Source organism: Camelus bactrianus, chromosome 21 (assembly GCF_048773025.1).
Source record: "Camelus bactrianus isolate YW-2024 breed Bactrian camel chromosome 21, ASM4877302v1, whole genome shotgun sequence".
Lineage (NCBI taxonomy): Eukaryota > Metazoa > Chordata > Mammalia > Artiodactyla > Camelidae > Camelus > Camelus bactrianus.
The window spans coordinates 16,223,274-16,249,590 of record NC_133559.1 but is presented as its reverse complement, the minus strand read 5'-3'; the positions used below and the strand labels follow the sequence as shown (position 1 = coordinate 16,249,590).

The window sequence follows — 26,317 nt, the reverse complement described above, 5'->3', positions numbered from 1 at the left end:
GTCCCCAGACATTGATTATTCTCAATGAGGGTAATACCACTGGGAATGTTTTGGAAATTTACTGGGGTGTTTTCATTTGTCACGAAGGCTGGAGAGTACGGTGGATATTTTTAGGGAGAGGGCAAAGGATGCTATATTTCCTGAAACTCACAAAGTAATCCCCCATAACAGTGGCTGCTTGGAGTGTCATATGACTTTGAAAAATTCCATGAGACATTTCTGTAGTTAAAAACCCTACAGATAATTATCTGAGCCTAGAAGGTAACTATGTGAAGCAGGGGAAGACGGTATTTTGTTTTCACCAGAAGGTTTTCACAATTTTGGAAATACGTGTTTCTGACAGCAATACTGCTCATGATATTGAATCACCAATTTGACCACAACATATCAATTTTGCTGCAATTTAACCGCAATTATAGCAATTTGTATGTGTGACTGTTGCATTCACAGTGATTTCAAGTAAAGGTGCAAACATCTGGCTCTTTGCTGTGTCTTCTGATGCAGTGTATGTTTGTATTCCCATATCTAAATATATCGTATTTTAGTATCCACTAATTTCTTCTTATATGGGTAGGGCATTATGTTGACTTTAAAAATTATATGTGCAGGTAGGTTCTATTATCTAAGACTTCATTTCCAGGCAGTAAAGGGATTTTATTAAATATTTCTTATAAAAGGGAAGTGTTGTGTCCGAGAGGGCTGTGTGAGACTTTCTTTCTCCCTGCCCTGCTCCACCTTCAGGTCCTGCTCCACTCTGCTTTCTGTCTCCGTAACCGTGCTCTGGGGGTGGAAAGAGCTTTGTAGTCAGCCTCAGCTCATAGGCAGGAGAGAACAACCCCGAAGATGAATTGACCTCACGGGAGTCCTCAGGAGCTCCGGGGTCATCGACTTCCTGAGACTCCCTGTGTTGCAACATAAAACATCGTCCCCTCCGCCACCCACCCAGCACCTCCCCATCCCAACCTGGCAGCTGGGAGTTCCACTGTGAAAACACTTCTCTGCCACTGATAAAGCAGCCAGTAGGGATGGTGCGCTTTGAGAGAACACCAAAAGCCTGGCTGAGCCCAGTGCATCTCTCTACGTGACTTTTGGCTAAAAACAACAGTATCTCTCAAAAATTCCTATCTACTTAGAAACATGTCACCTGCGAGGAGCAGCCTACTAAAGCTTCCGTGCATATTTCCTGAGGTTATCAGGTTAGCCTGGCCTCAGCAAGACAGGGCAGGTCTCTGTGGAGACAGAACCCTGGTGCTGCAAGGCAGAGAGGGTCAGGCTTCAGATCTGGTCATTCTTTTTTTGTCCTCTATTAATCAACCAATATTGAACAAGCATGGGTTACATGTATTGGACAACAGCCAAGTCCTAGAGCTGACCAGTATGGGCTCTCAGGGTTACTTCAGGTACAACAAAGGTTCATTTTGGGTGGCAGGAAAGGAAACTTGCTTCCCCCTGGGAAAGTCAGTGGTGGCTGCTCTACCAGCTCCTGAAACTCGGGACCGTGAGTGAATTCTAGGCTCACAGGGTAGTGGCAGGGCAGTTTGGATTTGCACGGAGAAGGCTGCCACACCTCTTGCTTTAGTTATCCAGATCTGACATGACTACCTTTTTAGTTAATTCTGTTTCATCTTCCAGCTTTTCACAGAATCTGTCTACCACTTTTTCTTAACTAAAAGCTGATCTCAATTCAAGGACCTGTTTACTTGATTGTTCTCCTAAGTAAAAGCTTCTTATCTCATAGTCTATGTACCACAGGACCCAGAAATTCAACTTGGTAGTTCACTGGAAGTACAAAGGTCTTTGGGAGCTTGTTTCCTCCTAACCAAACTTCTGGAAGACTGGTGTATAAATCTGTATTACCAATTTTCCTTTGCAAAGGGAAAACACCTAACCAGAGACATCATGCCAGTCACAGAGGAAGTGTTCCACTGTTAGCAAGAGCTCTGGAGTAACAGTGGCCTAAAAACGATGGAAGTTTATTTTTCTCTCATGTAAATGAAGCTTGGATGTAGGCAATTAAGGGCTGGCTCCTCATCAGTGCCCCCGATTCCTTCAAGAAGCCATCAATCTTGCATGGTTACCATTCGCAGGTCACTACAAGGTCACAAGTTGGACATTGCATGTCCAGCCATCGAATCCATAGTGCAGGCAGGACAAAAAAGAAGGGGAAGACCAAAGGGGATTCCCAACTGATTCAAGAGCCATTTTTTAGGGGCTTTCCCGAAAGGTCTAATGTATTAGAACTTAGTCATGAAGTTACCCAACCTCTATAAGAGAAGTTGGGACATTCAGTTTTTCAGCTGGGCATTTCACCACTCACCCTCCTCCCCAAATCAGAATTACGTTATAAGGAAGAAGGAGAGAGAGCGAATATTGGGCAGACAGATAGCAATCTCTGCCACTATTGAAGAAACAGGATTGGACTTTACCATACCAACCATGAAATCAGAGATTAGCCAATTAAGTAATTTTGAGTTATATTTCATCTGGGCTATCTATGGAAAAGATGGGGTATTCATTCCCGGAATGCAGTGTTCATCTCTCATTTGTGAGATAGAATAAACACAGAATCTTTCTAAAAACATTTTATGTATTACTGTATTATTTTATTTCAGGGGGAGGTGATTAGCTTTATTTATTTTTAGAAGCGGTACTGGGGATTGAACCCAGGACCTCATGCATGCACTCTACCACTTGAGCTATATCCTCTTCCCTTGGATAGAGTCTTAATAACCTTCTTCTCATCCCGTCCATGCAGACCACACGACAGTGGGACTGGTCAGCTTACACTGGTGTTACTACTCAAATGTTTCTACTGAAATACTCATGATGGTTATGAATAGAATTCTGAATTACTCACCAGAGCTCCTGAGGTTTTCTCCTTACCTAATAGTTTTCTTCCAGGAAAGGGAAGAAAAACAGCAGAGGCTTGTGGCTCTCTGAGGATGTTTTATCCTCTCTTCTCTCTACGCCCTTTAACTCAGAGACCAGAAACTACAGAAAAGAAGGGGACCAAGAAGAAGAGAATCCTGGCTGGAGAATCCTGGCTTCCTGGGATAAGCTGACAGAACAACACTCCCTGTGGTCCTTCGAGATGGAAATTGGGAAGCTGCTCAGAGCTTTTGCTCCTTCAGTTGAGGTGGGTGTGGTATAGTTGACAGCTATCGGTCCCAGCAGTGTGACCCTGCACCCAGGATGGGGGCCTGTCATTCCTGCCTGTCCTGGGGGGACGCTCCACCTGCCCTCTCAGTACTCCGAACTCTGTCTTGACATGAAGTTTTTAGTTAGTAGTAGATAGAATTTTCTTTGGCTGCTATCCAGATTGCCAGTTTCTGCAACTGCAGAATGGTATAATTGTAATGATTTCTGGGCTAGCCTCTTAGGTATTGAACAGAGGTGATTGAGAACACACACATCCACACAAACACACACAGATCATTATTACAAAGAACACCCTGCTTTTATCAGAGAAATGCAAATCAAAACTACAATGAGGTATCACCTCACACCAGTCAGAATGACCATCATTCAAAAGTCCACAAATGATAAATGCTGGAGAGGCTGTGGAGAAAAGGGAACACTCCTACACTGCTGGTGGGAATGTAGTTTGGTGCAGCCACTGTGGAAAACAGTATGGAGATTCCTCAAAAGACTAGGAATAGACTTGCCATATGACCCAGGAATCCTGCTCCTGGGCATATATCCAGGAGGAACTCTACTTCAAAAAGACACCTGCACCCCAGTGTTCATGGCAGCACTATTTACAATAGCCAAGACATGGAAACAGCCTAAATGTCCATCAACAGATGACTGGATAAAGAAGATGTGGTATACTTATACAATGGAATACTATTCAGCCATAAAAACCGACAACATAACGCCATTTGCAGCAATATGGATGTTCCTGGAGAATGCTATTCTAAGTGAAGTAAGCCAGAAAGAGAAAGAAAAATACCGGATGAGATCGCTCATATGTGGAATCTAAAAAAACAAAAAACAAAACATAAATACAAAACAGAAACAGGCTCACAGACATAGAATACAAACTTGTGGTTGCCAAGGGGGCAGGGGGTGAAAAGGGACAGACTGGGATTTCAAAATGTAGAATAGATAAACAAGATTATACTGTATAGCACAGGGAAATATATACAAGATCTTATGGTAGCTCACAGCAAAAAAAAATGTGACAATGAATATACATGTGTTCATGTATGACTGAAGAATTGTGCTCTACACTGGAATTTGACACAACATTGTAAAATGACTATGACTCAATAAAAAAATGTTAAAAAAAAAAAAAGAACACCCTGCTCTTATACCACATTTCCACAGCAACTTGCCACAGCGGCATGAATAAAGGCATCCTCTTAGGGGTCTGGGGTGTAGCTTAATTAACCCACCACAGTCAAGGATAACATTGTCTAATAATTTGTTTGATCTTAAAAATGGATACAGGTGTTACATTTTACTCCTTGGCATTGGTGTATTTACATTAATATTTTTAACTCAATAATCATCTCATTAAACAACAAAGTCCTACTGTATAGCACAGGGAACTCTATTCAATATCTTGTAGTAACCTATAATGAAAAAGAATATGAAAAGGAATATATGTTTGTATATGTATAATTGAAACATTATGCTGTACACCAGAAATTGACACAACATTGTAAACTGACTATACTTCAATAAAGAAAAGGTTTTTAAAATCACAATACTGATATTCCAGGAAGTTGAAAAGTGTGACTTTCCATATTATTTGTGTTCTTCCAGGGTATGCATGATCCAATCTGAGCTTCCTTTGGTTACATTGTGGTATTGAGAAGTGGTCACCAGAGTTGGATTGAGACACTTCCCAAGATTTCTTTCAGCAACATAGTCACTTCTGTGATAGTCAATGCTTTCATTGTGTTTTGTTTAATTACGAAATTACATTATATACTTGTAAGTTTTATTTATTTAGAAACATAAGTGTTTTATTTAAAGACTATCTTGTTGATTTTTATGCTCTACATACTCAATTCCTCTGTGGTGACTGGCAAAACTTTTCTGTGAAGGGCCAAATAGGAAACATTTTTGGCTTCATGGACCATTCAGTTTGTACCAAAATTACTCAATTCCACAGTTGTAGCATGAAAGCAGCTGTGAGCAGTAAATCAATGAGCTGGGTATGGATATGTTTCAATAACATTTTTTTTATAAAACAGGTAGTGGGAAGGATTTGGCTCTAGTCTGCTGATCCTTGCTGTCTAACCTGTAGACACTGACTATTCACAAAAATTGGCCCACATATTCAGCCACAAAAACTTAACAACAACAACAAAACCCACCAAAACAACTGGAAATTTTTAAATACTCTCTTAAGCAATTCCTGGGTCAAAGAGGAAATCAAAGTACAACTGCAAAATACTTAGAAAATCATGGTAATAAGAATAGTAAATAGCAAAACTTATAAAGGTAGCCAAAGCCATACTCAGGGTAAAATTTGTGGACTGAAAGAAGTTTATCATGAAATTAATATAAATACAAGCTAAATGTACTAAATGTTCTACTCAAGATTTTAGCAAAAGAACAATAGAACAAACCCAAGGAAAGTAGGAAGACATTAACAAAGATAAAAGCAGATATTTATTAATTAGAAAACAAATGGTAAAAATCCAGTTGTTTCTTTGGACAACATGCAAGAAAGCAGATAATCTACTATCCAATCTAAAACAAAAATGAATCAACAAATATAAAACATTAGGAATGTGATAGAAAATATAGCCATAAATACAGAAGAAATGTTTAAGATGTTTAAGAATATGCTTAATACAATAAATTTGGAAATTTGAATTAAATACATAATTTTCTAAGAAAATATAAACAATTAAACTTACGTCAAAAAGAGGTAAAAAGTAGTAAGCCAAAACTCATGGAAGACTCACCTTCAATACTGTCAAGTGTCTAGGCAGAAGAGCACCAAGAAAATAGAAAACTTGAACACTGTGAGCCCGTTTGACCAAATGAATGCCCATTTGACCTAATGAATGCCTACCTATAGAGTATTACACCCAAAAAGCAGAATACACATTCTTCTCAAAAGCACACAGGACATCTCCTGGATAGACCACATGCTAAGTCATAAAACAAGTCTCAGTAAATTTAAAAAGATGAAAATCATACAAAACATGATATCTGACCAAAGTGGAATTAAATTGGAAATCAATAACAGACAGACAGAGGAGAAAATTAAATGACACGTTCCCAAGAAAGTAATTCATGGGTCAAGGAAGAAATCACAAGGGAAATTAGAAAATATTTTAAGATGAATGAAAATGAATACACAACATACCAAAACTTATAGGATGCAGCTAAAGCAGTACTTACAGGGAAATCTATAACTGTAAACACCTATATTAAAAAAGAACAACTTCTAATCAGTAACCTAACCTTCCACCTTAAGAAACTTAAAGAAAAAAAAAAGGTAAACACAAAGCAACTAGAGCGAAGGAAATACTGCATATCAGAGTAAAATAAATAAAAGAGAAAAACAATAGAGAAAGTCAATTAAAAAGTTGATTGCATGAAAAAAATCAACACAAGTGACAAATCTTTACCTAGACTGAGCAAGAAAAAAAAAAGAAAAGACACGTATTACTAAGGACAAGAATGAAAAAGGGGACATCATTATCAATCTGCCAAAAATGAAAAGGGTTGTGAGGGAACACTGTAAACAACTGTATATATAAATATAAATGTGTATGCATGAATTACTGAATAAGAAAGGAAATTTAAAAGCAAAAACTATAAAAAGACTGAAATTTTTGACTATATGAAAACATAAAACTTCTGTTCACATGGAAAATAGCATTAATAAAGCTATAAGAAAATAAACTGAGGAAATGATTTACAAAACATACGATAGGGGCAAAGTGCATAGTACCTAAATAGTGTATATAAATTAGTCAAAAGATAAACATCCCCAAATGAAAGGTGAGAATAATATAATTTATAAATTATGAAATTCCAACAGTCAGTAAACATACAGAAAAGAAGTCAAATTCAGCAGTAATACAAAAAAAAAAAACAAAAAAAAACAATGAGATAACATTTTATTATGTGACTTTGGGTAAGTTACTGGTATTTTCTATACTCTCGTCTTTAAAATTTAATTTTTATTTTTGTCACACTAAGGCATGTGTGTTGTTTTACATGTAGGTCATTTTTTTTATTGATTTATAATCATTTTACAATGTTGTGGCAAATTCCAGTGTTCAGCACAATTTTTCAGTTATTCATGGACATATACACACTCAGTCACATTTTTTTCTCTGTGAGTTATCATAACATTTTGTGTATATTTCCCTGTGCTATACAGTGTAGTCACATGTATGTCATTTTTAAAGTTAAATAAAACTACAAAAATGGTAACAAAAATCAGCAGCCACCTGTCTCCGCTCTCTTCGCTGCAGATTTTTGCCCTCTCTGGGCAACCACCTGCAGCTGTTTCTTCCAGCGAATAGGACATGCAGCCTGGAGGTATGTGACGAGCTAGGGAATAAATAGTTACATTTTGAGAGGGCTGCAACGGAAGCCGGGTCCTGAATGAAGAGCCAGGGCTCTTTCAAGGCTGGGAGAGGATGGGAGCACCCAGAGAAGAGGGAGGATCTGTAAGGGAGCGTTAGCTGTAAGCAGCACCTGCAGAGGGAGGGTTTGGAGGTGCGGATCTGTGGGTGGGCGGGTGTAGCTGGGAGGAACAGAACATCCTGGAGATCATGCCTAGGGAACGGGTGGCCGGCGCGGCTGACTTGTGAGCAGTATCAGATGAACAAGGGAATCAAAGGCATTGGGGTTTTAGTTTCCAGTTTCTTTGAGAGCTGTCTATAATGAATGGCCTGGGACTAGAAGGTTGGTCCTCACTTGGTTGGGCTGATGGAGAACCTGAAATGGTAGACTCACGTAAGCTCTTAGTAAAACTAGCCCAGCACCTGGCAGGAGGGAGTACTTAATAACCTTAGCGATCATCAGCATCCACATTGTTACATTGGCAAAAGTGAGTATATTTGATAAAACCAAGCCCAGGTGGGAATGCGAGAACTAGGTACTGATGCTGGTACTGAGTTCATACAAACACTCGAGAAGGCAACTTGGCAATGTACTGCGAAAAGATTTGAGGTTTTTTTGTTTGTTTGTTTTTTAGGTCTGTTCGCACTGAGGTAGTAACTTCACAGGAATTTATTCTGCAGAAACAGCTAGATAGATGCACAACCAGGTATGTATAATTTATCTCTACGTCGTTTGTAATAGGAAAAACTAGAAACCATAACTAACTACTCAGTGACAGGAACTGGTAAAATCATTTAATCCCAGATCAAAAAGAGAAAACTATAAAGTTATCCCATATCTTATATGGGAAAACCATTATGTGAAAATTTAGCTTAAAAACAGTCTGCATAATATGATCTCAAATATATGAAAGTGTATATTTATATATGCACAGAAAAATATAAAAGTAGTGATTATCTCCAGGTGGTATGATTTTTTTGTGTATGTTCTTCTGCATGTCACAAATTTGCTTCAGTGAAATTTTCTTTTCTACTTTGTTTTCTCTTTTTTTGGTAATGGAGGGCAAAAACACAGTAATGTTATTGAAAAAGGAATAAAGGTCTATATTACCCAAGTTCACATTTCATTATCTCCTCTTTTAATATTCTTAATTGATCAATGAATATTAGTTTCATCTTTTCCAGCCTGGAAACTGTACATCTTACAGAAAACCTTTTTGACATGGAGAGGCTTCCTGTTATTCTCAATGTTTTTTTTCAGACCAGAGCAATTAACCCTGCTTTCAACAGAAGTGGCTCTACTCCAGTGACAACAGAAATCTGCAGAAGTTACTAAATTCACGAACATCCTTCAGCTGCAGCTCCCCACCCCAACCATAATTCTGTAATGGAATTACTGATTGCCTGCAGTAGGTGCAGACCTCTTTTATTGGTGTTGTGCAGAGGGCATCTCCACTACAGAACAGCATTAACGGGGGCTCCATTTTGCTTCTCTCTTTACCAAAGTGCCTAGAACATCGAGTACCAGCAACTTAATTAAGAAAGCTGATGGTGGTATTACTAACAAAGGCCATTCTCTCTTTCTACAAACATTCTCAAGCACTAGGTACTAATAATGTTTGTGTCCAACAAATCTGAGGAAGCACTTCTGACACCTACAGCAAGCCCAGAGCCTAATGAGAAATTTTTTTTCCAGAAAACAATAGATGCTCTCAGATCAAATATATCTCCCCAGAGGAAAAAGAAACAAACGTAGAAAATAACTCCAGACATGATCAGGAGGACATCCAACTGAGGAAACATCAATATATAGACCATTCAATTAAAAATTATGTGCCCAGGGTTCGTTTATATCAGTCCTTGATTTGGAGGTCTGGGAATGATAGATAAAATAAATTAGGAGTATCAGAATAGTCTTTGGACTTCCAAAATCCTATGACATACCTGTGAGAGCATTTTGTAATTGTGAGGTCAAGTAAAGTGTGGGAGAGGGTGTTGGCTCCAGAGTCGGGAAGAAATGTGTTTTAAAGACCAGTTTTGCCAATCTAGATGTGTGACCTTGAGCACATAATTGAACTTCTCTAAATCTGCTTCTTCAACTGTAGAAATACCTGCCTCATAGGATTGTTGTGACTATGAAATAAAATAATTTATAACTAATACCTGGCATAGATCTGGTAGACACTCCACCAGTGGTGGCACTCAACATTATTGGTGACATTTAGAGGCCAGTGCACAACCCCATGAAGTAAGACAGGCTTTGATAAACACAAATGGTCCAAGTGCTTTAAAGAGGAATCCAGTTCTTTATTGGAGAGAATAACAGAACACTTTTAAGACTAATCATGGGGCTAGTCCACTGGGTGACCTTGGGTGGTAGCAGTATTGAATCAAACAGATGTCTATATGTTTATGGGAATCTTGAGTTCAACTCTTCCATGTGAAAGTCCATGCTCAAAATGTGGCAAAAAGATATCACCACCTCAGAAAAGGCTTGGAGGGGAAAGTGTTGTCTAGAGATTTCAAAGACACTCTTGAGAAAAACCAGAATTTCATTTAATGAGGAAAGTTAAAAAAAAAAATCACCCCAAGGAAATTGATAATTTTCTAGAAAGTTCCTAATAGCTCGAGGGTGGGCATGGAAGTGAAAAATATGCAAAATCATATTGCTGACCCATAACATTTAAAAAAAAGAGTCTATGATGTTGTAATAGATTTGCTTTATTAATTAATTATTTCTTAATTAAAAAATTGAAATGCCTTCACATCTTGCTTTGGGTCTAGAATTAAAATCAGTCAGGGTGGCACAGGAGAGAAATCATGGGATCCAGGGTGAACGTGCTAAGATAGGTTCCCCACTCAACCTTACTAGTTGACTGACCTGGGGCAACTTATATATTTAACTCCACTCCTAAACCTGTTTTTCCATCTGTAAAAAGGTGATTAAAATGCCAATCTTTGGCTGTTGCATGATCCCTGAGCTTATATAGAGTCACAAAAGTTGAGGTATGCTGGCTTTAGTTTACATAAAGTTCTCAAGGAGTCCTGAAAACCTGGATGGAGTACTCATCTTGAAGACGAGTTGGGAGATTTCTGTGTTGATATGGGGGGGATGACTTGGGGTACAACCAATGCAGCTAAGTCCTTGGGGAAGTCTAGGAGGAAATTTCTGAAAGTTGACTTACAGCTTCAGACTTGGAGAAACATTTTTATTTAACAACAAAAAAGATAAAAGCATAATGTCTGATGCCATTTTACTCTAAAATTTTCTTGAGAATTCCCTAACTTTATCATAATGAAATAAACACGGTATGACAGACATCTTACACAGTTAAGACATACAAGTTAATGAAATGGCATTTTCTGGGCTAAAGGGAAGGACATTTTGAATGCTCCCCATGGAATTAAATTGGTCTGTTCACCTACTTTCCTTAGCAAGCACCGCTGGCTTTGCCAGGCATGTTGGGGACAATTGGGATACTGCGGGAATCTGATGGGCAGTTCATTCACGGTCATATGGCATTCACCTGGAGAGAACTCAGTCTTAAAGCTGAGATTTCATTGAGGGTCAAGCCTGCAAGGCCAGTGTTTAGATGGCCTGGTTTATATTGTTTGTTGTGATGGGGCAGTGAAAATATTTTAGACTGGTAAATGCAATTAGAAAAACATCCAGTTTGCAGTCATATCAGAAACTACATTTTTGTGTCCAGCAAACATTATGACCTAAAACACCACAATTTTCATGATCAAATAAAAAGCCTTGATTGGCTTGGCTAAACTGCTGGCACATGGACTTGAAAAAAAGAAAATGTTTTTGTAGTGGAGTGCCGGTATGTTGAAAGTGAACTGTGTTCTGTCTTGTGATTCACTGCAGTACGTGCCAAGACGTGTTTCTGAAGAGACGTCAAATCACAGAGGAGGACAGGAGGTTCTCTTCATGTTTTGCAAATAGCCTCACGTGGCACTTGTTATTCCGCTGACACAATTTATAGGCTCCTGGACCTTCTGATATTTCTCCATTAAAACTTTCTCAGTGGGTCTTGTCACATGTCAGAGGGACACTAACCAGCTAATACATGCTACTGAGTTATCCCTAATTCACAGACATTCTAATGTAGCTGGTGCCTTAACTCAAAGGAATGAGGCTAACGCTGGTATTTCAAGCCAAAGTAGCCTCTGGGCTCCAAAGTGCCTTTTGTTAGAGAACTCGCTAGGCTATATTCAAACTCTTCAGAGAAAGACACTGTGTTTCATTCATCTTTGCATTTCCAGCACCCAGAACAATTCTTGTTCCCTAGTAAGAGTTCCATATAGGCTTGCTGAATGAAAGAAGGAATGAATGGATGAAACCAATCAGGGGAGTCTTTTATAGCAGGTCCCAAATACTGTTGATCGATAAACGTAATATATCTACTGAATAGGTTTAGTATTAAGCCTGTTTGTCTAAATTTTGGTTGTACTGTTGTCAAATCCAAGTTTGTGTGACTGACGCACAGTGAGGCCAAACAGAAACATTGGAGTTTGGAGCAGAGAAAGGTTTATTGCAAGGGCCAAGCAAGGATAACAGGTCACTCCTAGCCTGAATTCCCCCAGTGGTTTTCAGGGAAGAGTTTTTATAGGCAAAATTTGGGAGGAGGCGGCAGGGTGTGTAACCCTCCTCTGATTGGTTGGTGGTGAGGTAACAGGGTGGTGTTCCAGGAATCTCAGTCATCAGCCTTCTGGTTCCAACCAGCCTGAGGCCCAGGTGCTTGTGTTCAAGCCTGAAGTTACCACCCTCCACCTGTGTGGAGGCCTTAGTTCCAGCAGAAGAATTCAGAGATCCATTGTTATGCATACTCCTTGAGAAGGAACCCAGACCTCCTTTATCGCTGCTCCATTGTTTCTCAACTCCTCCTCCTTTGTTTCTGCATTCCCTCCTTCCCTGCTTAGTAACTGTTTGAATCTGCCCTTTGAAACTCTGGGAGGGTCTAGGAGGCTGAAGTCTACAAACAAGGAATGGGGCTCGGAAAGGCTTTTATACCCAGGAGAGCCCCACAGGTCCTGCCTAGTTTCAATCCTCCCTTTTCTTTGATACACTTCAATTTCGAGGGGAACAGGTGTTGGAATCATAACCTCAGCAGAGGAACTTGGTTTAAGGGGAAGTCAGTTTCAATATCTGAAATCTTCATTCGTCTTGACTCCATTGCTATCAAATAGGGGGCATTTTCTTTCTGTTTGAGGGACTGTGAGGATGAGGGATTTGCCTAATATCTCTGACTTTCTCTGTCTCTCCCTCTCACATACCCACACCCTCCAGCTCTCTGCCATCTCCCCTAGCAGCCTTTGTAATAAATCGAGAGCTACAAAACTGGCTGTGCCGTGCAGCTTTAAAAAGAGAAAGCTGCCTGAAAGACGCACAAATATTGTGACTCCCTGGAATGAAAGCTTCTCTCCTGGGAGTCAGAAGAGAGCGCGTGTGGAAATCTCAACCTCTTTGAACATCCCATCCTTTAAGTAAAGCTCCTATTTAAGAGCAGTCCCTGGGGGTTCGGGCTTGTCATCTTCCCGGCACTCTTTCTCACTGGACCAATTATTAGTGAGCCAGCTACCACGCGGCATGGAGGAAGGCCAGCCCGAGCATGGGCTTTGTTCAGGAACTGTATCTTCTGGATGGCCAATCTGTCAGCAGCCCGCAGTCAGATTTCAGATTTCTCTGCAATTGCGTTTTTAATCCCTCCCTGGGCTTAGATCTTTTTAAAGGCATAATGTTGTGGTACAAAAAAGTGGCTTTAAATAATCAGACACATCTAGGTTCAGATCACTGATTCCCCACTTACATTGTGATTCTGGGCACATCACTTGATCCCTCTCAGTCTGACTTTCCCCATCTGTAAAATGGGGGTATTAACACTGGCTTCCCAGAATTGTTGTTATGTTGGTCAGCCCGTTAATGGAATGTGGCTGAGAGGTGGTCAGTTGACTTTCCCAACTGGATTCTGTTAAGGAGAGCAACAGGACCCCGGGGCCGCTCCTGCTCTGCGCTCTCGGGCCACCAGGGCGGGAGCAGGAAGCCATCTGTTGCTTCCTGGTTGAGCGCTTGTTTGCATTGTCTTTTTGTTTGAGAAACGCTAATAAGGCAATGATCCATTTAAGCCAAGTTCTCAACCTCCAAAAAAGGGCAGTGAGTCATGCCTGCTGTCTGCCCCTTTGAGGCTGCAGGGGCCTTCCTTTGCTCTGTGTTCCTCTGAGGAATGCCTGGTTCTCCCCAAAGGGCTCTTAGCAGCCCTGTGGGAACGAGGTCAGAGCTGGCTGGTTGGAGCTGGCACAGAGCAGGGCCAGGAGCAGTTATTACTCTGGTGGCTTTCCTTCCTCCACCTCCCCCCAGCTCCTCCTGCTCAGCCTCTGCTCTGCCTCGGAGAGCACGGACGTTTGTCAAGATCAGGCTCTCCTGAAGTGCTTTCAGTCACTGCGGCTAGGAGAGAAATGTTTCCAGCAACTCTGGCCCAGTCGTCAATGTTGGTGCAGTGGGGGCTGCTCTCTGGAGCAGCTGGCCGAACTGCTTTGCCTCCCACAGATGCCTGGAATTCCCTCCCACCTCCAGTATCCTGTGACGTTCTCTCTTCCATCACCCACTAAACATCTTGCCCACTCATCTGAGGGGAAAGGAAAAAACCAAACTGACTTTGTGTCCGAAGAACGATCCCTGCTGAATCAGTAATTCACTAGCCAGTCAATAATTCCACACTTTTAAAACAAGATTGATTTAGAAACTAACAATCCACTAGGGGATGTAAGATGTTTACTGAGCAATTATTGTGTGCCAGGCATTTGTTCTGAGAATGTCACAGACATCACCTCTCCTGCAAGGTGTGTGGGCTCTGAAATCAGACTTTCAGTTTGAATTTTGGCTTTGGCCTAGAGTAGCCATGTGGCCTTGGGTGATTTATTATTTGATCTCTCTAAGCGTCAGTGTTTCCATCAGTTTCTTTGAAACATCAGAGGGATGTTTCCCTAATCACCCCATCTAAAGTAACACCCCGCTCCCCACTTGTTTCTTTCAGTGCACTATTGTTTTTAACCACAACAAATGTTCCGTTGAGTTCCCTTTATGCTAGGCTTGGCTTCTGTGCTGGGGAGCTGGCAGGGAACAGCCACCCCATGGAGCTTACACTCTAGTAAGGAGAGACGAACTAACAGATAGGCAAGCGGATAACAAATATGTAATAGTCTAAAAATTCTTAATTCCTTGTTTACTGTCTGTCTCCCTCAATACAGTTATTAGCTCCTTGAGGGCAAATTCTTATCAGTCTTGATTTCTGCTGAATTCTCAGTGCCTAGCATAGAGTTTAGAGCACCATATGCTTTAAAAAAATGAAGTAAATATGTAAAGATTAAGATTTTGGAGAGAATAAAGTAGACAGTCCACGTGTAAAGCTCTTAGCGTAGTGCCTGGAACAGGGTAAACATGTAGTAAAGTGTTGGTTGTTTTTCAATTAGATTCCAAAGCTGTGTTCTTAACCACTTTATCACATTTTGTCAATAACAACAACAACAACAACAACTATAACAATAATAACGTGTTATTATTACTATAGAATGACATATAACCATGTACAATTTACTTACTAAATTCTACTGGATACCATGAACTGTCTAGGCCTATTAAAACAATATATTACTTCATTATAACTACACAATGATCCTAAAAGGTAGCCAATCCTAACTTTATGTACCAAATCCCTATCATCAAAGGCGGTCAGTGCCAATGACAGGTGCAAAAAAACCACTGTGTGACTTCAGGGGAGGAAGAGACTGTGCAGCCAGGGTGGCTGGAAGAGGTGTGAGGAGAACCTTGGAGAGGGGAGGGTCTGAGCACAGAGACAGCGAGGTGGGGTGGGGAGACAGGGAAGACTGAGGCAGTGGGGAAAGCCTGAGAGAGGGCACAGAAGAGTGTTTGGGACGATGTGCTGTTCCCCCAGAGGAGAAAGGTGTGTCCATGATGGGAGTGATGGCTAGGACTGGAAGTGGAGGGGAAGGTGGCCTTCGAATGCCAAGGGAAGAAAATTCAGCTTCATTCCATACGCAATCGGGAGCCATTAAAATTTTTAAGCAGAAGAATATAAAGCACCAGAATTGTGAACTTGAAGATTAATTTGCTTCTAGACTAGCTGGAAAGGAAATGAGGCTGCAATCGCCTGGTGGTGGGTAAAAGCCCAGGTTTATGGAAGAGGTGGTGATAATGGAATAAGGAAAGTAACAGCACTGGGCAGAATCACCCGGCTCAGGTGATGGAAGAGGGAAAGGAGGTGACAAACTCAGCTGTGAGTTTCCAAGTTCAGTGGTTGGTGCTGTTCTGATACCCCTGGCACACTAGTGAGCTCAGACCCAGGGAGCTTGAAGGTTCTCTAACTTGGGCAGTTTTTCAAAAATCCTTTCTCACGAGGGACTGGGGACTTTCTCTGACTCAAGACTGTCTCCATCTTCCCTCATGTCGCGGAGCACGTCCTCTGGATAACACTGTGCCAGGGGGCAGTGTTAGGACAAGGCTGGCATTCAAGAAATGTTTATCAAACTGAGCTAAATTGAATTATTGGTTACAGCCACTTGTCTTGGTTGCCACCAAAACTGAATCCAGCTTCTGCGTCCAGGAACCTAGGGTCAGATGAAGCTAAACCAAGTGGATCTGCCACTCACTCTGAGGGGCCAGGTCCACTCAGGATCTGGTGACTGAGTGGCTGGCAGTGGGTGGCTGAGCTGCTGCAGCAGCTGACCGGTGTGCACACCTGCTCACAGATGCTGGTGGGGGCCACCGTGTCCAAAAATGAGAGTTGCCGGTGTTTGGAACCTATAAAAATAAAACTATGTTGCTAGTTATCATCACATGCAAAAATATCTGGATGGACTTACACTAAATTTGACAGGCATTTGGGGAGATGTTATGAGTTAAAGTATAGGTTTTACATGAAATTCACTTGTGAGTGTATGTGTGGCAGGGATGGGGAGGTGGTTTCTGGTCGGCACCTGAAATAGAAGGCAGGCATCCTGCATAGCAATGGAAGCTGACACAGAAAAGAGACAACGCTTTAAAACACGAGCCCTGAACCAAAACTCAAAGATGATCCTATGAATAGGTATAAATTTGTATTTAGGATTCTTCTCACAGGGGCAACTCTGTTTAGCATGTTTTCGGCAAGTTGTGTGGCAAGAAGTTATTTAATTGGCATTGGTTAATAACACCAGGGATAAAGGTTGCAGGGAGTCCAGAGAAATTCATATTCCCTCTGCTGGTGATATTCCAAACACTAAAAGCAGAGTCTTCATAACCCAGCATCAACAATATATCACAGAATAACTGGAGCACTGGCCTGAAATTTTGCCCTTGCTGTTGGGTAACTTCTGTCGGCCCTTCCAGATCCATGGTCCACCCTTCCGCACCCTCCTTGGTACCCCATGAGGCTGACTAAGTAGACTGCACGCACCAACTCCCTTCCCTCTGGATTTTGTTTTCGGGAGATGGGGGGCTGGTGGGAGGTGGAGGCTGAAGTCGGGCTTCTTCCCTTGGGTCCTGTCAAGCTGGCTCCCTAGACCGAAGGTCTCAGCTCTTGTAAGACAGCCCCCTCCACACAGTCCCCTCTGTCTCTAGGGTTCTGATAACAGCTCCCTGCTCTGGCCTTTCTGGGCGCAGGGATCTAACCCCTAGCCCTGGGGTGCACACTCTGCCGCAACATCCTGTCCACACCTCTGTGGATGGTTCTTTTTGAATTACCCTAATTTGAGTGTGCCTTCTGTTTCCTGCTGGGTGCTTCTGAGCCACCTTGTTTTTTCACAGACTCTGTGATATCATTTCCCCACCAGGGCCTCCCCTTGGGGGTAAAAAAAGAAAAAAAAATGTATCCTCCTCTCTCTTTCACCACCCACCTCAGAATTCTCTGCAGGGCTTCTGCTCCTACAGAGCCCCCTTCTGTACACGATTCTCCCCTCGTCGTGGGAGACTCCTAGTGAGCTCTTTATACAACTCAGGAGTAGACGCGGGCCATTGATTCAGATCTGTCTCCTCTTTTTCTTTCCTGTAAAACAAAATCACTGACTCTGTTAGTTGGTTTTGTGTCGCTGAAGTCGTTAATTAATTCTTAAGAGTGAATCGATCTTGTGTTCAGCGCATACCGTTCCCAATCATTTAAAACAACATCATTGGAAAGGCTCTACCGAGGTGGCCTTTCCATTAAAATGTATTAACCTCCGCCCTGGTCATTCTGCTCCCCATCCCTCGCCCCCCCTTCCCCTCCCCCCCTTCACAGATTACTTTTCATTCTTCTCCAGACTACTGGGCTCTCCCATCCCCTGGATTCCAATTAGGTTTGGCCAATGAAAGTTACTAGGGTGAGACAGGTATCCAGGAGGAGAGAGAGAGGTCAGGGTATTCCTTCCCCCAGCTCCCCTGCTGGGTGGCCCTCCTCCTGTGGTTAAGGCTCTTGCTGGGCTCTGCAAACAGGTCCCTGACTTTGCCCCCTCAGTCCTACGGCGCTATCAATAGCTCACTCTTCTCGCACCCACGTGCTTCACTCTTCCTTCCTGATCCCTTCCCCCTGCCCGTGCCTCTGTAAAGTTTGTCCACCGAGCTCTCGTCACTTACCACTTTGGGCGTGCCAAGTCCTGGGACCGATACTGACACATTACCTACCTTTTTTTTTTTTCCCCTACATTTTAACGTCATTCAGAGACTGGAAGGCTGGAGTGCAGCCTGTCAACCTAGGTTAGGTCTCATTTAGGTCTCACACTTGGGATCCGAACACTTCAAATCCCAGTTATTCCTTCCAGCTCGTTATAACTCACATAAAATTTCCATTGGTGTGGTTTACCAAAATACACTCTGGACCCCAGGAATAAGCAGAGTTCAGAATCTGAGGACAGGATCCTAAAGGAGCTGTTCTTGGAGACGTAGCAAGCAAAGGCTTTTCTCTAGGTCTTGACCCTGACCGCTCTTGGGTTTCCTCCTCTGAGCTGGTCCATACATGGGCCATGCGGGCCCTTGTTACTCCTCTAGCCTAGGAGCTCAATAAAAGCAGGCTACCTGGTCTCTTTGGTCTGTTTCCATCAGGCTCACACTGAGGGCTGGAGAAAGACTGGGCGGCTCTTTAAACCGACGCTTTACATGTTTGCTCAATATCCATTCAGTGGGTATTAGGACTGACTAGGATTTTTTTTTTAATTTCTTGATATGATTGAGATCAATTTATTTATTTTTCAGTTAGGTTGAAAAAAAAAAAAGACATGTGTAGAGATCTGAGTTAACTGGCTCCATATGGATGCACACTGGGGGCAGCTGCTTAGCCGGTCTGTCAGTTAATTCAGTCTATTTGCCCCTGAACTTGGCTTTTTCCAAATACTGCAAGATAATTCAAAGTAAGAAGATTAGGAAAAGGAAAAGAGAGCTGTTGTCCTAGGGGTATTTTCATTCCTCCCTCCAGAAGATTGATCTTCTAGAATGGATGCCCGATTCAATGTCTGTGCCTCTATCAGAGACCTCCCCACAGGGGTGAAATGAGAGAAGAGGTCTTGAGCTCGTCCAGAAGGTAAAATGGGCCACAACCAGCCTTCTTGCGGTGGGTGTATGAGAATAGCTCCGTCTTGGATGATGAGAATGCCCTGTTGAGCATTGAAACCAGGGACTATGGCTGACTAAGTAAAATGACCAAAGGAAGAAGGAAAGGGGCAAATGGAACAAAGGCTGAGCAGTGTTTTCTAAGGCCTCATTCTCCCCCAGCCAGTGCAAGGGAGATGGGGACCATCAGCAACTGAACTGTGGGCCAAAGTGTTAGAGGGAAGGTGAGCAATTTAACTGTTCCTCTGACAGCAGCTCGTGTGCAGGTCTGGGTTTGAGCTCAAGTCCGCTCTTTTGGCCTTGGTACTTCTATCTTTGTGCTCACTGAAATGTGTGATGCTAAACTAACCCACGTAGGAAGGGTACACTATCTCCACATCCCCTGACGCTCAGTTTTTAGTAAAAATGATCACATCATGACTGGTCACTTACTATTCATCCCGTTGGTGGAGTCCTCCTTAATCTTCTTCCCTCCCAACTGTGTCTCATGAATTTGATTTTTTGACTGATCAAGACATCTTGGACCCCTGCATGGCACACATCTGTGTTCTAATCTTGCAAGATGCGGCAGCTTGAACGTAACTGCAGAAAACAGTCCACCAATGTTTGTGGTAGGTACCCAAGGTATGCCTCTTGCTTCAGCAAGTCAGACTGTGTTTGGAGGGCCAGAAACCCATGGGAACAAGAGGTAAAGAAATCTCACCAACCTAGCCCATCCAGAGTGCAGGGAAGGATGAAATGGTCTGGCCACTGCATTGCCCCATGATCCTCCAAGGAATGAAAGGCAAGGACGGCCAGAAGATTTCGTGAAAATACATCTCCATCTCTTTGTACTCTTCTCTCCCTCATGCTTTGTTTGCTTTGTTTTTCTGCCATTCCGGAGGGACCCTCTACCTACAGCTTGCCACTCTCACCACAATAAAACCTGTTCTTTCTTTCTTTAGTTCCCTCTGTTACTCTCAAGGGTCCTCCTAGTGTTTTCTCACTCTGTTGTATCCTAGACGAAATACTTGGCTATTATTTTTCACAATGAGATGACAGTGGTATTGTCTGGAGACACAGCTTTTGTGGCACAAGGTGAGGCTGGCTCATGGTAGCCCATCTGTGTCTCTTAAAGTGGGTTTCCCATAATATCCAAAGAGCTGAAAGAATGAAGAAGAAATATTTGACAACATATCAATTTTAATGGAGATGCAAAACATTAAAAAGAAACAGCCAGAACTCAGCCTTGCTGGGAGAGGTGAGACTTGCCACAGGATAGATTTCCTGGGTCTCATTGTAGAAAACCTCTACAAATAGAACCATGCCTTGCATTCATACAGCCTTCCTGGATGTGAGCTGGAGTCTCCAACACACTACGGTGCCTTTGTAAGCTCAGCTCTCTGGTGCATGACACATTCTATCAAATCCATAAGTGAAGCACCGAAGCTTAGAGGACACTGGGTGACGAAATGGTGTCAGTTGGTTGGTCCTCATATTATGATTCTTCTTCTTCTTCTTCGGCTCTCACCTGCCCCACCCCTGGTGCCCTTCCACCTGGTACCTCCCATTTCACCTTCTGTATGATCCTCTCCACATGCTTGTCCCTTGATGCACTGTGGCAACGTGTGCCCTGAGCCCTGTGCTTAGCAGCACGTGCGGCTGCTCCCTGTGTTCTCGGTCTCTCCCAGATCCACTTTGCCCAGCTAATCCTCCCTCCTTCTCTGCAGCTTAGTCCTGGTTTCTTCTTGCCGGCGTCTCCAGGCAGCGATGATGGCTTCATCGTCCATTTCTTCCTCCTCCTCCCTGTCAGTGCTTCTCCGATACTGAGACCGCCGCCCCGAAGCAAACCTCCCTTCTTCTCTGTTTTCCATCCTCTCTTTCTCTCCCTCCTCTTCAGACCTCATGAAGCTCTGGGTGAATTTCCTCTTGGCTCCAAATTCAGAAAAGTCGGACTTGGATGACTCTTCCACATCCTCCCAGTCCCTGGGTCTGGCCCCAGTCGGATGCCGTGGTTCTGGGGGCTCTTCCTCATCTGAGGGCTCGGGGGTCCGGCGGAAAAAGTAGGGCTCGGGGCTTCCCTCTCGGGAGCTTGAGGTCTCACTGAACATGGACCTGGAGAATTTGTGCATCTCTCTGCCCTCCCTGGTGGAGGAGGAAGAGACCCGTGAAGTGCTTCTTACGGAGTTGCCATTGGCCTCGTGGTAGGACGAGGTGTCCTGCTCCTCTGACCGGGATTTGGAGAACTTGTAGCTGGAGGATTTAGACTCCGTCTCCCGGAGCAGCGAAGATCTGGTGCCCTTCTCCCTGGAGCTTCTGGACCAATCACTCTGAGGAGATTTTTCCTCTGTCCTGAGGCCACTGAGCCACTTGTTGATACTGCTATCCATCTCTTTGCCAGCTCTGCTGCCACTTCCATAGCTATCAGAGACAGCCAGCGAGGACGAGGTGTCCGTATCTGGTTTCTGGGAATTACTGCGGGAAGAATACCGGAAGCTCCCTATGGCACTGTCAGTGTCCCCATCCCTATCAGCCACGTCTTCATCCTCATCTTCCTTGACCTTCTTCTTCTTGAAAAGGGAGCTGCGTTTGTTGTCGGAGGCCAGCTTCTCCATTTTGTACTCGGACATCTTCTCCCTCAGTTCCATCTGCATCTCCTTCTCCTTCCGGCCAAGCTCCTTTAGGTTGACGTTGTCAGCGAAGAGGCTGTAGATAGGCTTGCTGGTCCCCCTCACTCTGCTCCCAGTGCCTTCGGCAGCCCTGGAGCTCAGCGTGGTATGGGAGGACAGCACGGACTGCGTGTCGGGGCTGGGTCTCGCCTGGCTTTGAGGCAGTAGGCAGCCACCCAGAGAGGAGCTGCTGTGTCCACTGAGCATGGAGACTTGGTCATCCCCCAGGCAGCTGGCTGCTGGGGCCACCTTCATACTTGCAACTGACGGGGAGTGGGACAACAGCAGCATTTCGTTTTGCTTCTGGGCAAGAGTTTCACTGACTACGCTGGCGATCCAGTTCTGGATGCTGGCGATGGAAATGGTGTCCCCAGGGCCCACTGGCAGGTTAGGTAGAGGTGTGGTGGGGGCGGATGCCAAGCATCCCCCTGTGTTGCTTAGGACCTGAGATGCGTGGGAGCTATGGCTCTGGGTGCTGAGCACTGATGCTGTGTCCCCATCAGCACTGACTGAGGGGGCTGCGGACCAGAATGCAGACAGGGGGATGCTCCCACTGGCAGCCGAGCTATCTGCCTCCCAGCTTCCCATGGACTGGCTCTCCTCCAGTGTCTGCCTGCTCCTCTCCAGCAGCTCCAGCCTCCGTTGCCTCTTCTTGGCCAAGACCGAGTCCTCTCCCTTGCTGAGCTCTACCACCTCCTCCTTGTTCTCACTGCCCACCTTCTTCTGGTGTTTCAGCTTCCAGGCCTGGTAGGCCGACAAGTTGACATCAGAGATGCTCTTCTCCCCCTCGGCCTCCTCTGCACCTTGCTCACTGCTGCTGTCCCCTGCCTCCCTGTCTTTCTTGTGAAATCCAAATTGGATCCTCTTGATCTTCCACCTCTCCAGGGCAGTGAGTTTGTCCTTGTTCCTACTGCAGAAGTTATAGAAGGAGCTGGCCTCCGAGGACACACTCTCCTCATCATCCTCCCGCACCCGGCTCCCCACCTCTGAGCTCGTGTCCACCTCCTCCCTCTTGCTCCTGGAGTGGTACTTCCGGGAAGCTTCCTTCTCAATCTCCAGCAGCCTCTGGTTCCACATGTCCCAGGTGCTCTCCGTGGATACCGAGTCGGAGCGGCGTCTCCCACCTCGATTCAGGCTGCTCATCTCCAGCTGCTGTTTCAGGACCCGGATGTCATGGCTGCTCACGCTCTCGGAGGTGCTGCTCTCACTCAGGGTGTGCCTCCGTCTTCTCCGCACGAAGGAGCCGTCATCACCCTCCTCCTCCTCCTCCTCCCGATCCCATCTTCGGTGCCCTTCTGCCTGGTACCTCTCGTTCCGGCTCTGCCACTCGCGGATGATTTGCTCCACATCCTCGTCCTCGGGCTCTTCCTCACCCCGGCCAGAGGAGGCTGAGCACCTGCCGTCTCCGCCCTGGGGGGCCTTGCCTGTGGGGAGGCCCTGCCCCTTCTTCCACGCCTCATATAGCTTCTCCTCCTCCTCTTCATCGATGAGGGTGAGGGGCTTGGAGGCCTGGCTGGCCTTCCCCAAGGAGGAGCCACTCAGGTGGCTGGTGGCATCGTCCTCCTCCTCCACCGTGAGGGCGTGCACTCTGGCCCCGACCATGCTTCCTGCGTCCTCTCCCTCCTCTGCCTCCTCTCCTCCCCCCTCCCGACCGAAGTCCTCTTCTCTCTCCTCCATCAGCTTCTCATTGAGCTCTCGGAGCTGCTTCAGGAAGCCGTCGTTGGGGTAGATGGCCCGCTTCTTGCGCACAGTCATCAGGGCCTCCAGGATGGCCATGTTGTGGAAGATCATCAGGTAGGCGGCCACCAGAACGGCTGAGCGGCTGACGCCCATCTCGCTGCTGACCAGGACTTTCCCTGAGAAGAAGACACAAGAGGTAGTGATGTAACTACAGTAGCTTCCTTGTATTTTCTTCTTTTAAGGCATTATTTTCATGTGCTGGATTTAATGTTTCCTTTGGACCTCTGATAGTCATCCATGCTCAAGTCCCCTGAGGGACAAGCATCATTGTCCCCACGTTACAGATGTCAGACAGAGCAGGGAGGCTGCCCCGTGCTGGTGGAAACATTTTCTGCATTTTCTGAATGTGGGCAGGGAGTGGGGAGTGGGTGGGAAACAAAGGAACTAGCCACTGTCCCCAGTTTTGAGATTCTGCAGTGCATGTTCTTTGACCAAACTGAGCATCAGAGGGAGGAAAAATCAAAGAATAAGGGGAAAGGGGAAAGAAAATAGAAAAGGAATGAGGCTAAGATGAGTGAATCCCAGAGAAATAGAATCTCAGCATTGGAAAGTACCACAAGCCACAGTGGAAACTTGAGAATTCCCTTTACAACATCCTTGATGCTGGGTCACCCATCATCCAGCCTCTGCTGGATGCTTGGATGCTTCCAGTGACAGAGAGCTCAGTATCTCAGACAGGCAGACAGACACAGACACACACAAACCCCTCTCACCCCATAATTAGATCCATCTAATTTTTTTGAAAATTCTTTCCCGTGTTGGGGCAAAGGATAACTTTATGTAACGGGTACCCAGTGCTCTTACTCTGACATTCTGGGGTCAGTAATAAATATATCTGTATGAACTGGGCCTTTATACAAAAATCTGTAAGAAGATAACTGTCATATACTTCGCTAAAGTTTTTTTTTCTTTCTTTCTTTTCCTTGCTATTCTGGGTCTTTGGATCATTATCCAAACATTTTTTTTTTCATGTTCCATTATTACACCAGCCACTCTCTTCAAGTCTAACTTGAATTTGTCCATTTTTTTCTAAGGAGTTTGTGTCAGTATGGAGCAAGCTACTTTAGGCCTGGCCTGACCCATACAGAGTCAAGTGGACCCCTCACCACTCTTGCTCTGGCCACTGGGCCTTCACTGATGCCATCTGAGCTTCCAATGTGAGTGGATGTATCACGCAACGAACTCAAATTATCTTTTTATGAGCTGAAACCTACAAAGCTTTTCTAAAAAAACTGCTATTAAGTCATGTCTCTTCCAGCTTGTATTTTTGAAACGTGAGGATGACTTTACAAATTCCAATTCATGTCTTTGGCAGATAGAGCCTGTCCTTATGGCCTTACGGAAGCTTTTGCAAGTCTTTACCATTTAATAGTGCAGTTATTCCCTCGCCTCTCCCTCTGCTCTGCATCCTTCATAAACATGACAAACATGCCTTCTATGCCTTCATTCTGGTAACTGTTTGAAATGCACGCTGGGACCACTAGAGATCTCCCTCTAGGCTGCCATCAATCTATTTGCCAACAGTCTTCGGGGATACTTATTAAATCAGTGAAGAGTCCTATCTTACAATATGGGATGCAGGTGACTTTTATTATTATATTTTTGCACCAGTTAAGATCATGTCTTTGTCACATCAGAAGTCAGAGACCAAGGCAAGACTTGAGGGGACCTGAGGTCCAATGATGCTGAAAGGCCTTATTGCCAAGGGCCAGCAGCCAGTAGCGGGGAGGTGAGTAACCAGAATCAAAGCCACTAAAAGAGTCTTATCCCCTCTCACCTTCAGCTGAGGGCTTAGCTGTCCCTCATTAAGGACCCTCTTGTAACTGGCTGACCAGGCCACAATTTACTACCGTTAGTACAAGTCTCACTGGCTTCCTCCGGAGGTGGTTACTAGGCTGGCTGAGTTCGGGACACCTGAGGGAACAAGCAGCCCGGCCTCCTATTAGGGCATCAAATACACTCAGACTCAGTTTGGTGGAGACCAGGTTGGAGGCACCATGCTTTTCCGTGCTGCATCCTTTGCACTTGGGATTCCTCCAAGGAGCCTCAGGGACAGCGTGAGGGACAAGGCAGAGGCTGGGGGGTGGGGTGGTCAGACTCAGGGCTCCTACCCTCTTCAGCCAGACCAATGACAGGATTCCCTGTTTTCTCTGCTTGGCACAAGGCCATACTGATGGCTAGCTTGTGCTCAACACAGCTCCAGGGGATGCCTTGCACCTCAAAGTCAATTGGTTTGGTTATGATAAAAAATTTCCAGCAATAAAATGGCTTGAGGAAGAGGGTCCTTTTCTAATTGGTGTTCACCATTTTGATTCGCTGCAGAGCTGATTTGGGGTGGGGGCTGGTCTGTCTAGATGTAGTCTTTCTCCTTCAAGATTTGTAGAGGAGAGCTAGTGGAGGCAGCCCCGGACTTGAGTAAGACTGGGTTCCAGTTTCCTCACATTCTCAAGATGCCTTTATATGGCAGGCATTTGTGCTGTGTCCTCCCAACTCGTATTTCTCCTTTTCCTCAGAACTGTCCCCTTCTCTGTATCTCTGGAAAACAAGAAGTACTTGCCACCCGCCTTGCCACTGTGCCTAGAATTCAGGGTAGACAAAGCACCTTGCCAAACAAACTCTTCCTCCAGGGAATTTGGAAATGCAACTAAGGCAGGACGTTCGTGGCTGTTGTCAGGCCTGAGGAGGGCCTCCTCTCTGAGGTAGAAAGAGAAAGAGAAAGAAAACATGGACCCAAGAGTCCTGAGGTTGTCCAGTCCTTGCTCCAGACAATGCTGGCCCTTCTTCCTGTCTTTGAATTTCTCCTT

General features: G+C 44.4%; 1 protein-coding gene across 1 annotated transcript in view; it reads right to left on the bottom strand.

The window, feature by feature from the left end:
* Window positions 1–20,287: 20,287 nt before the first annotated feature.
* STYXL2 (serine/threonine/tyrosine interacting like 2) overlaps window positions 20,288–26,317 on the bottom strand; it is a 28,175-nt gene continuing 22,145 nt past the window's right edge. The window contains exon 6 of the mRNA XM_010953807.3: window positions 20,288–23,629. Within this exon, the coding sequence (XP_010952109.2) occupies window positions 20,811–23,629 (2,819 nt within the window). The 3' untranslated portion in view covers window positions 20,288–20,810. The remainder of the gene's footprint in view (window positions 23,630–26,317) is intronic.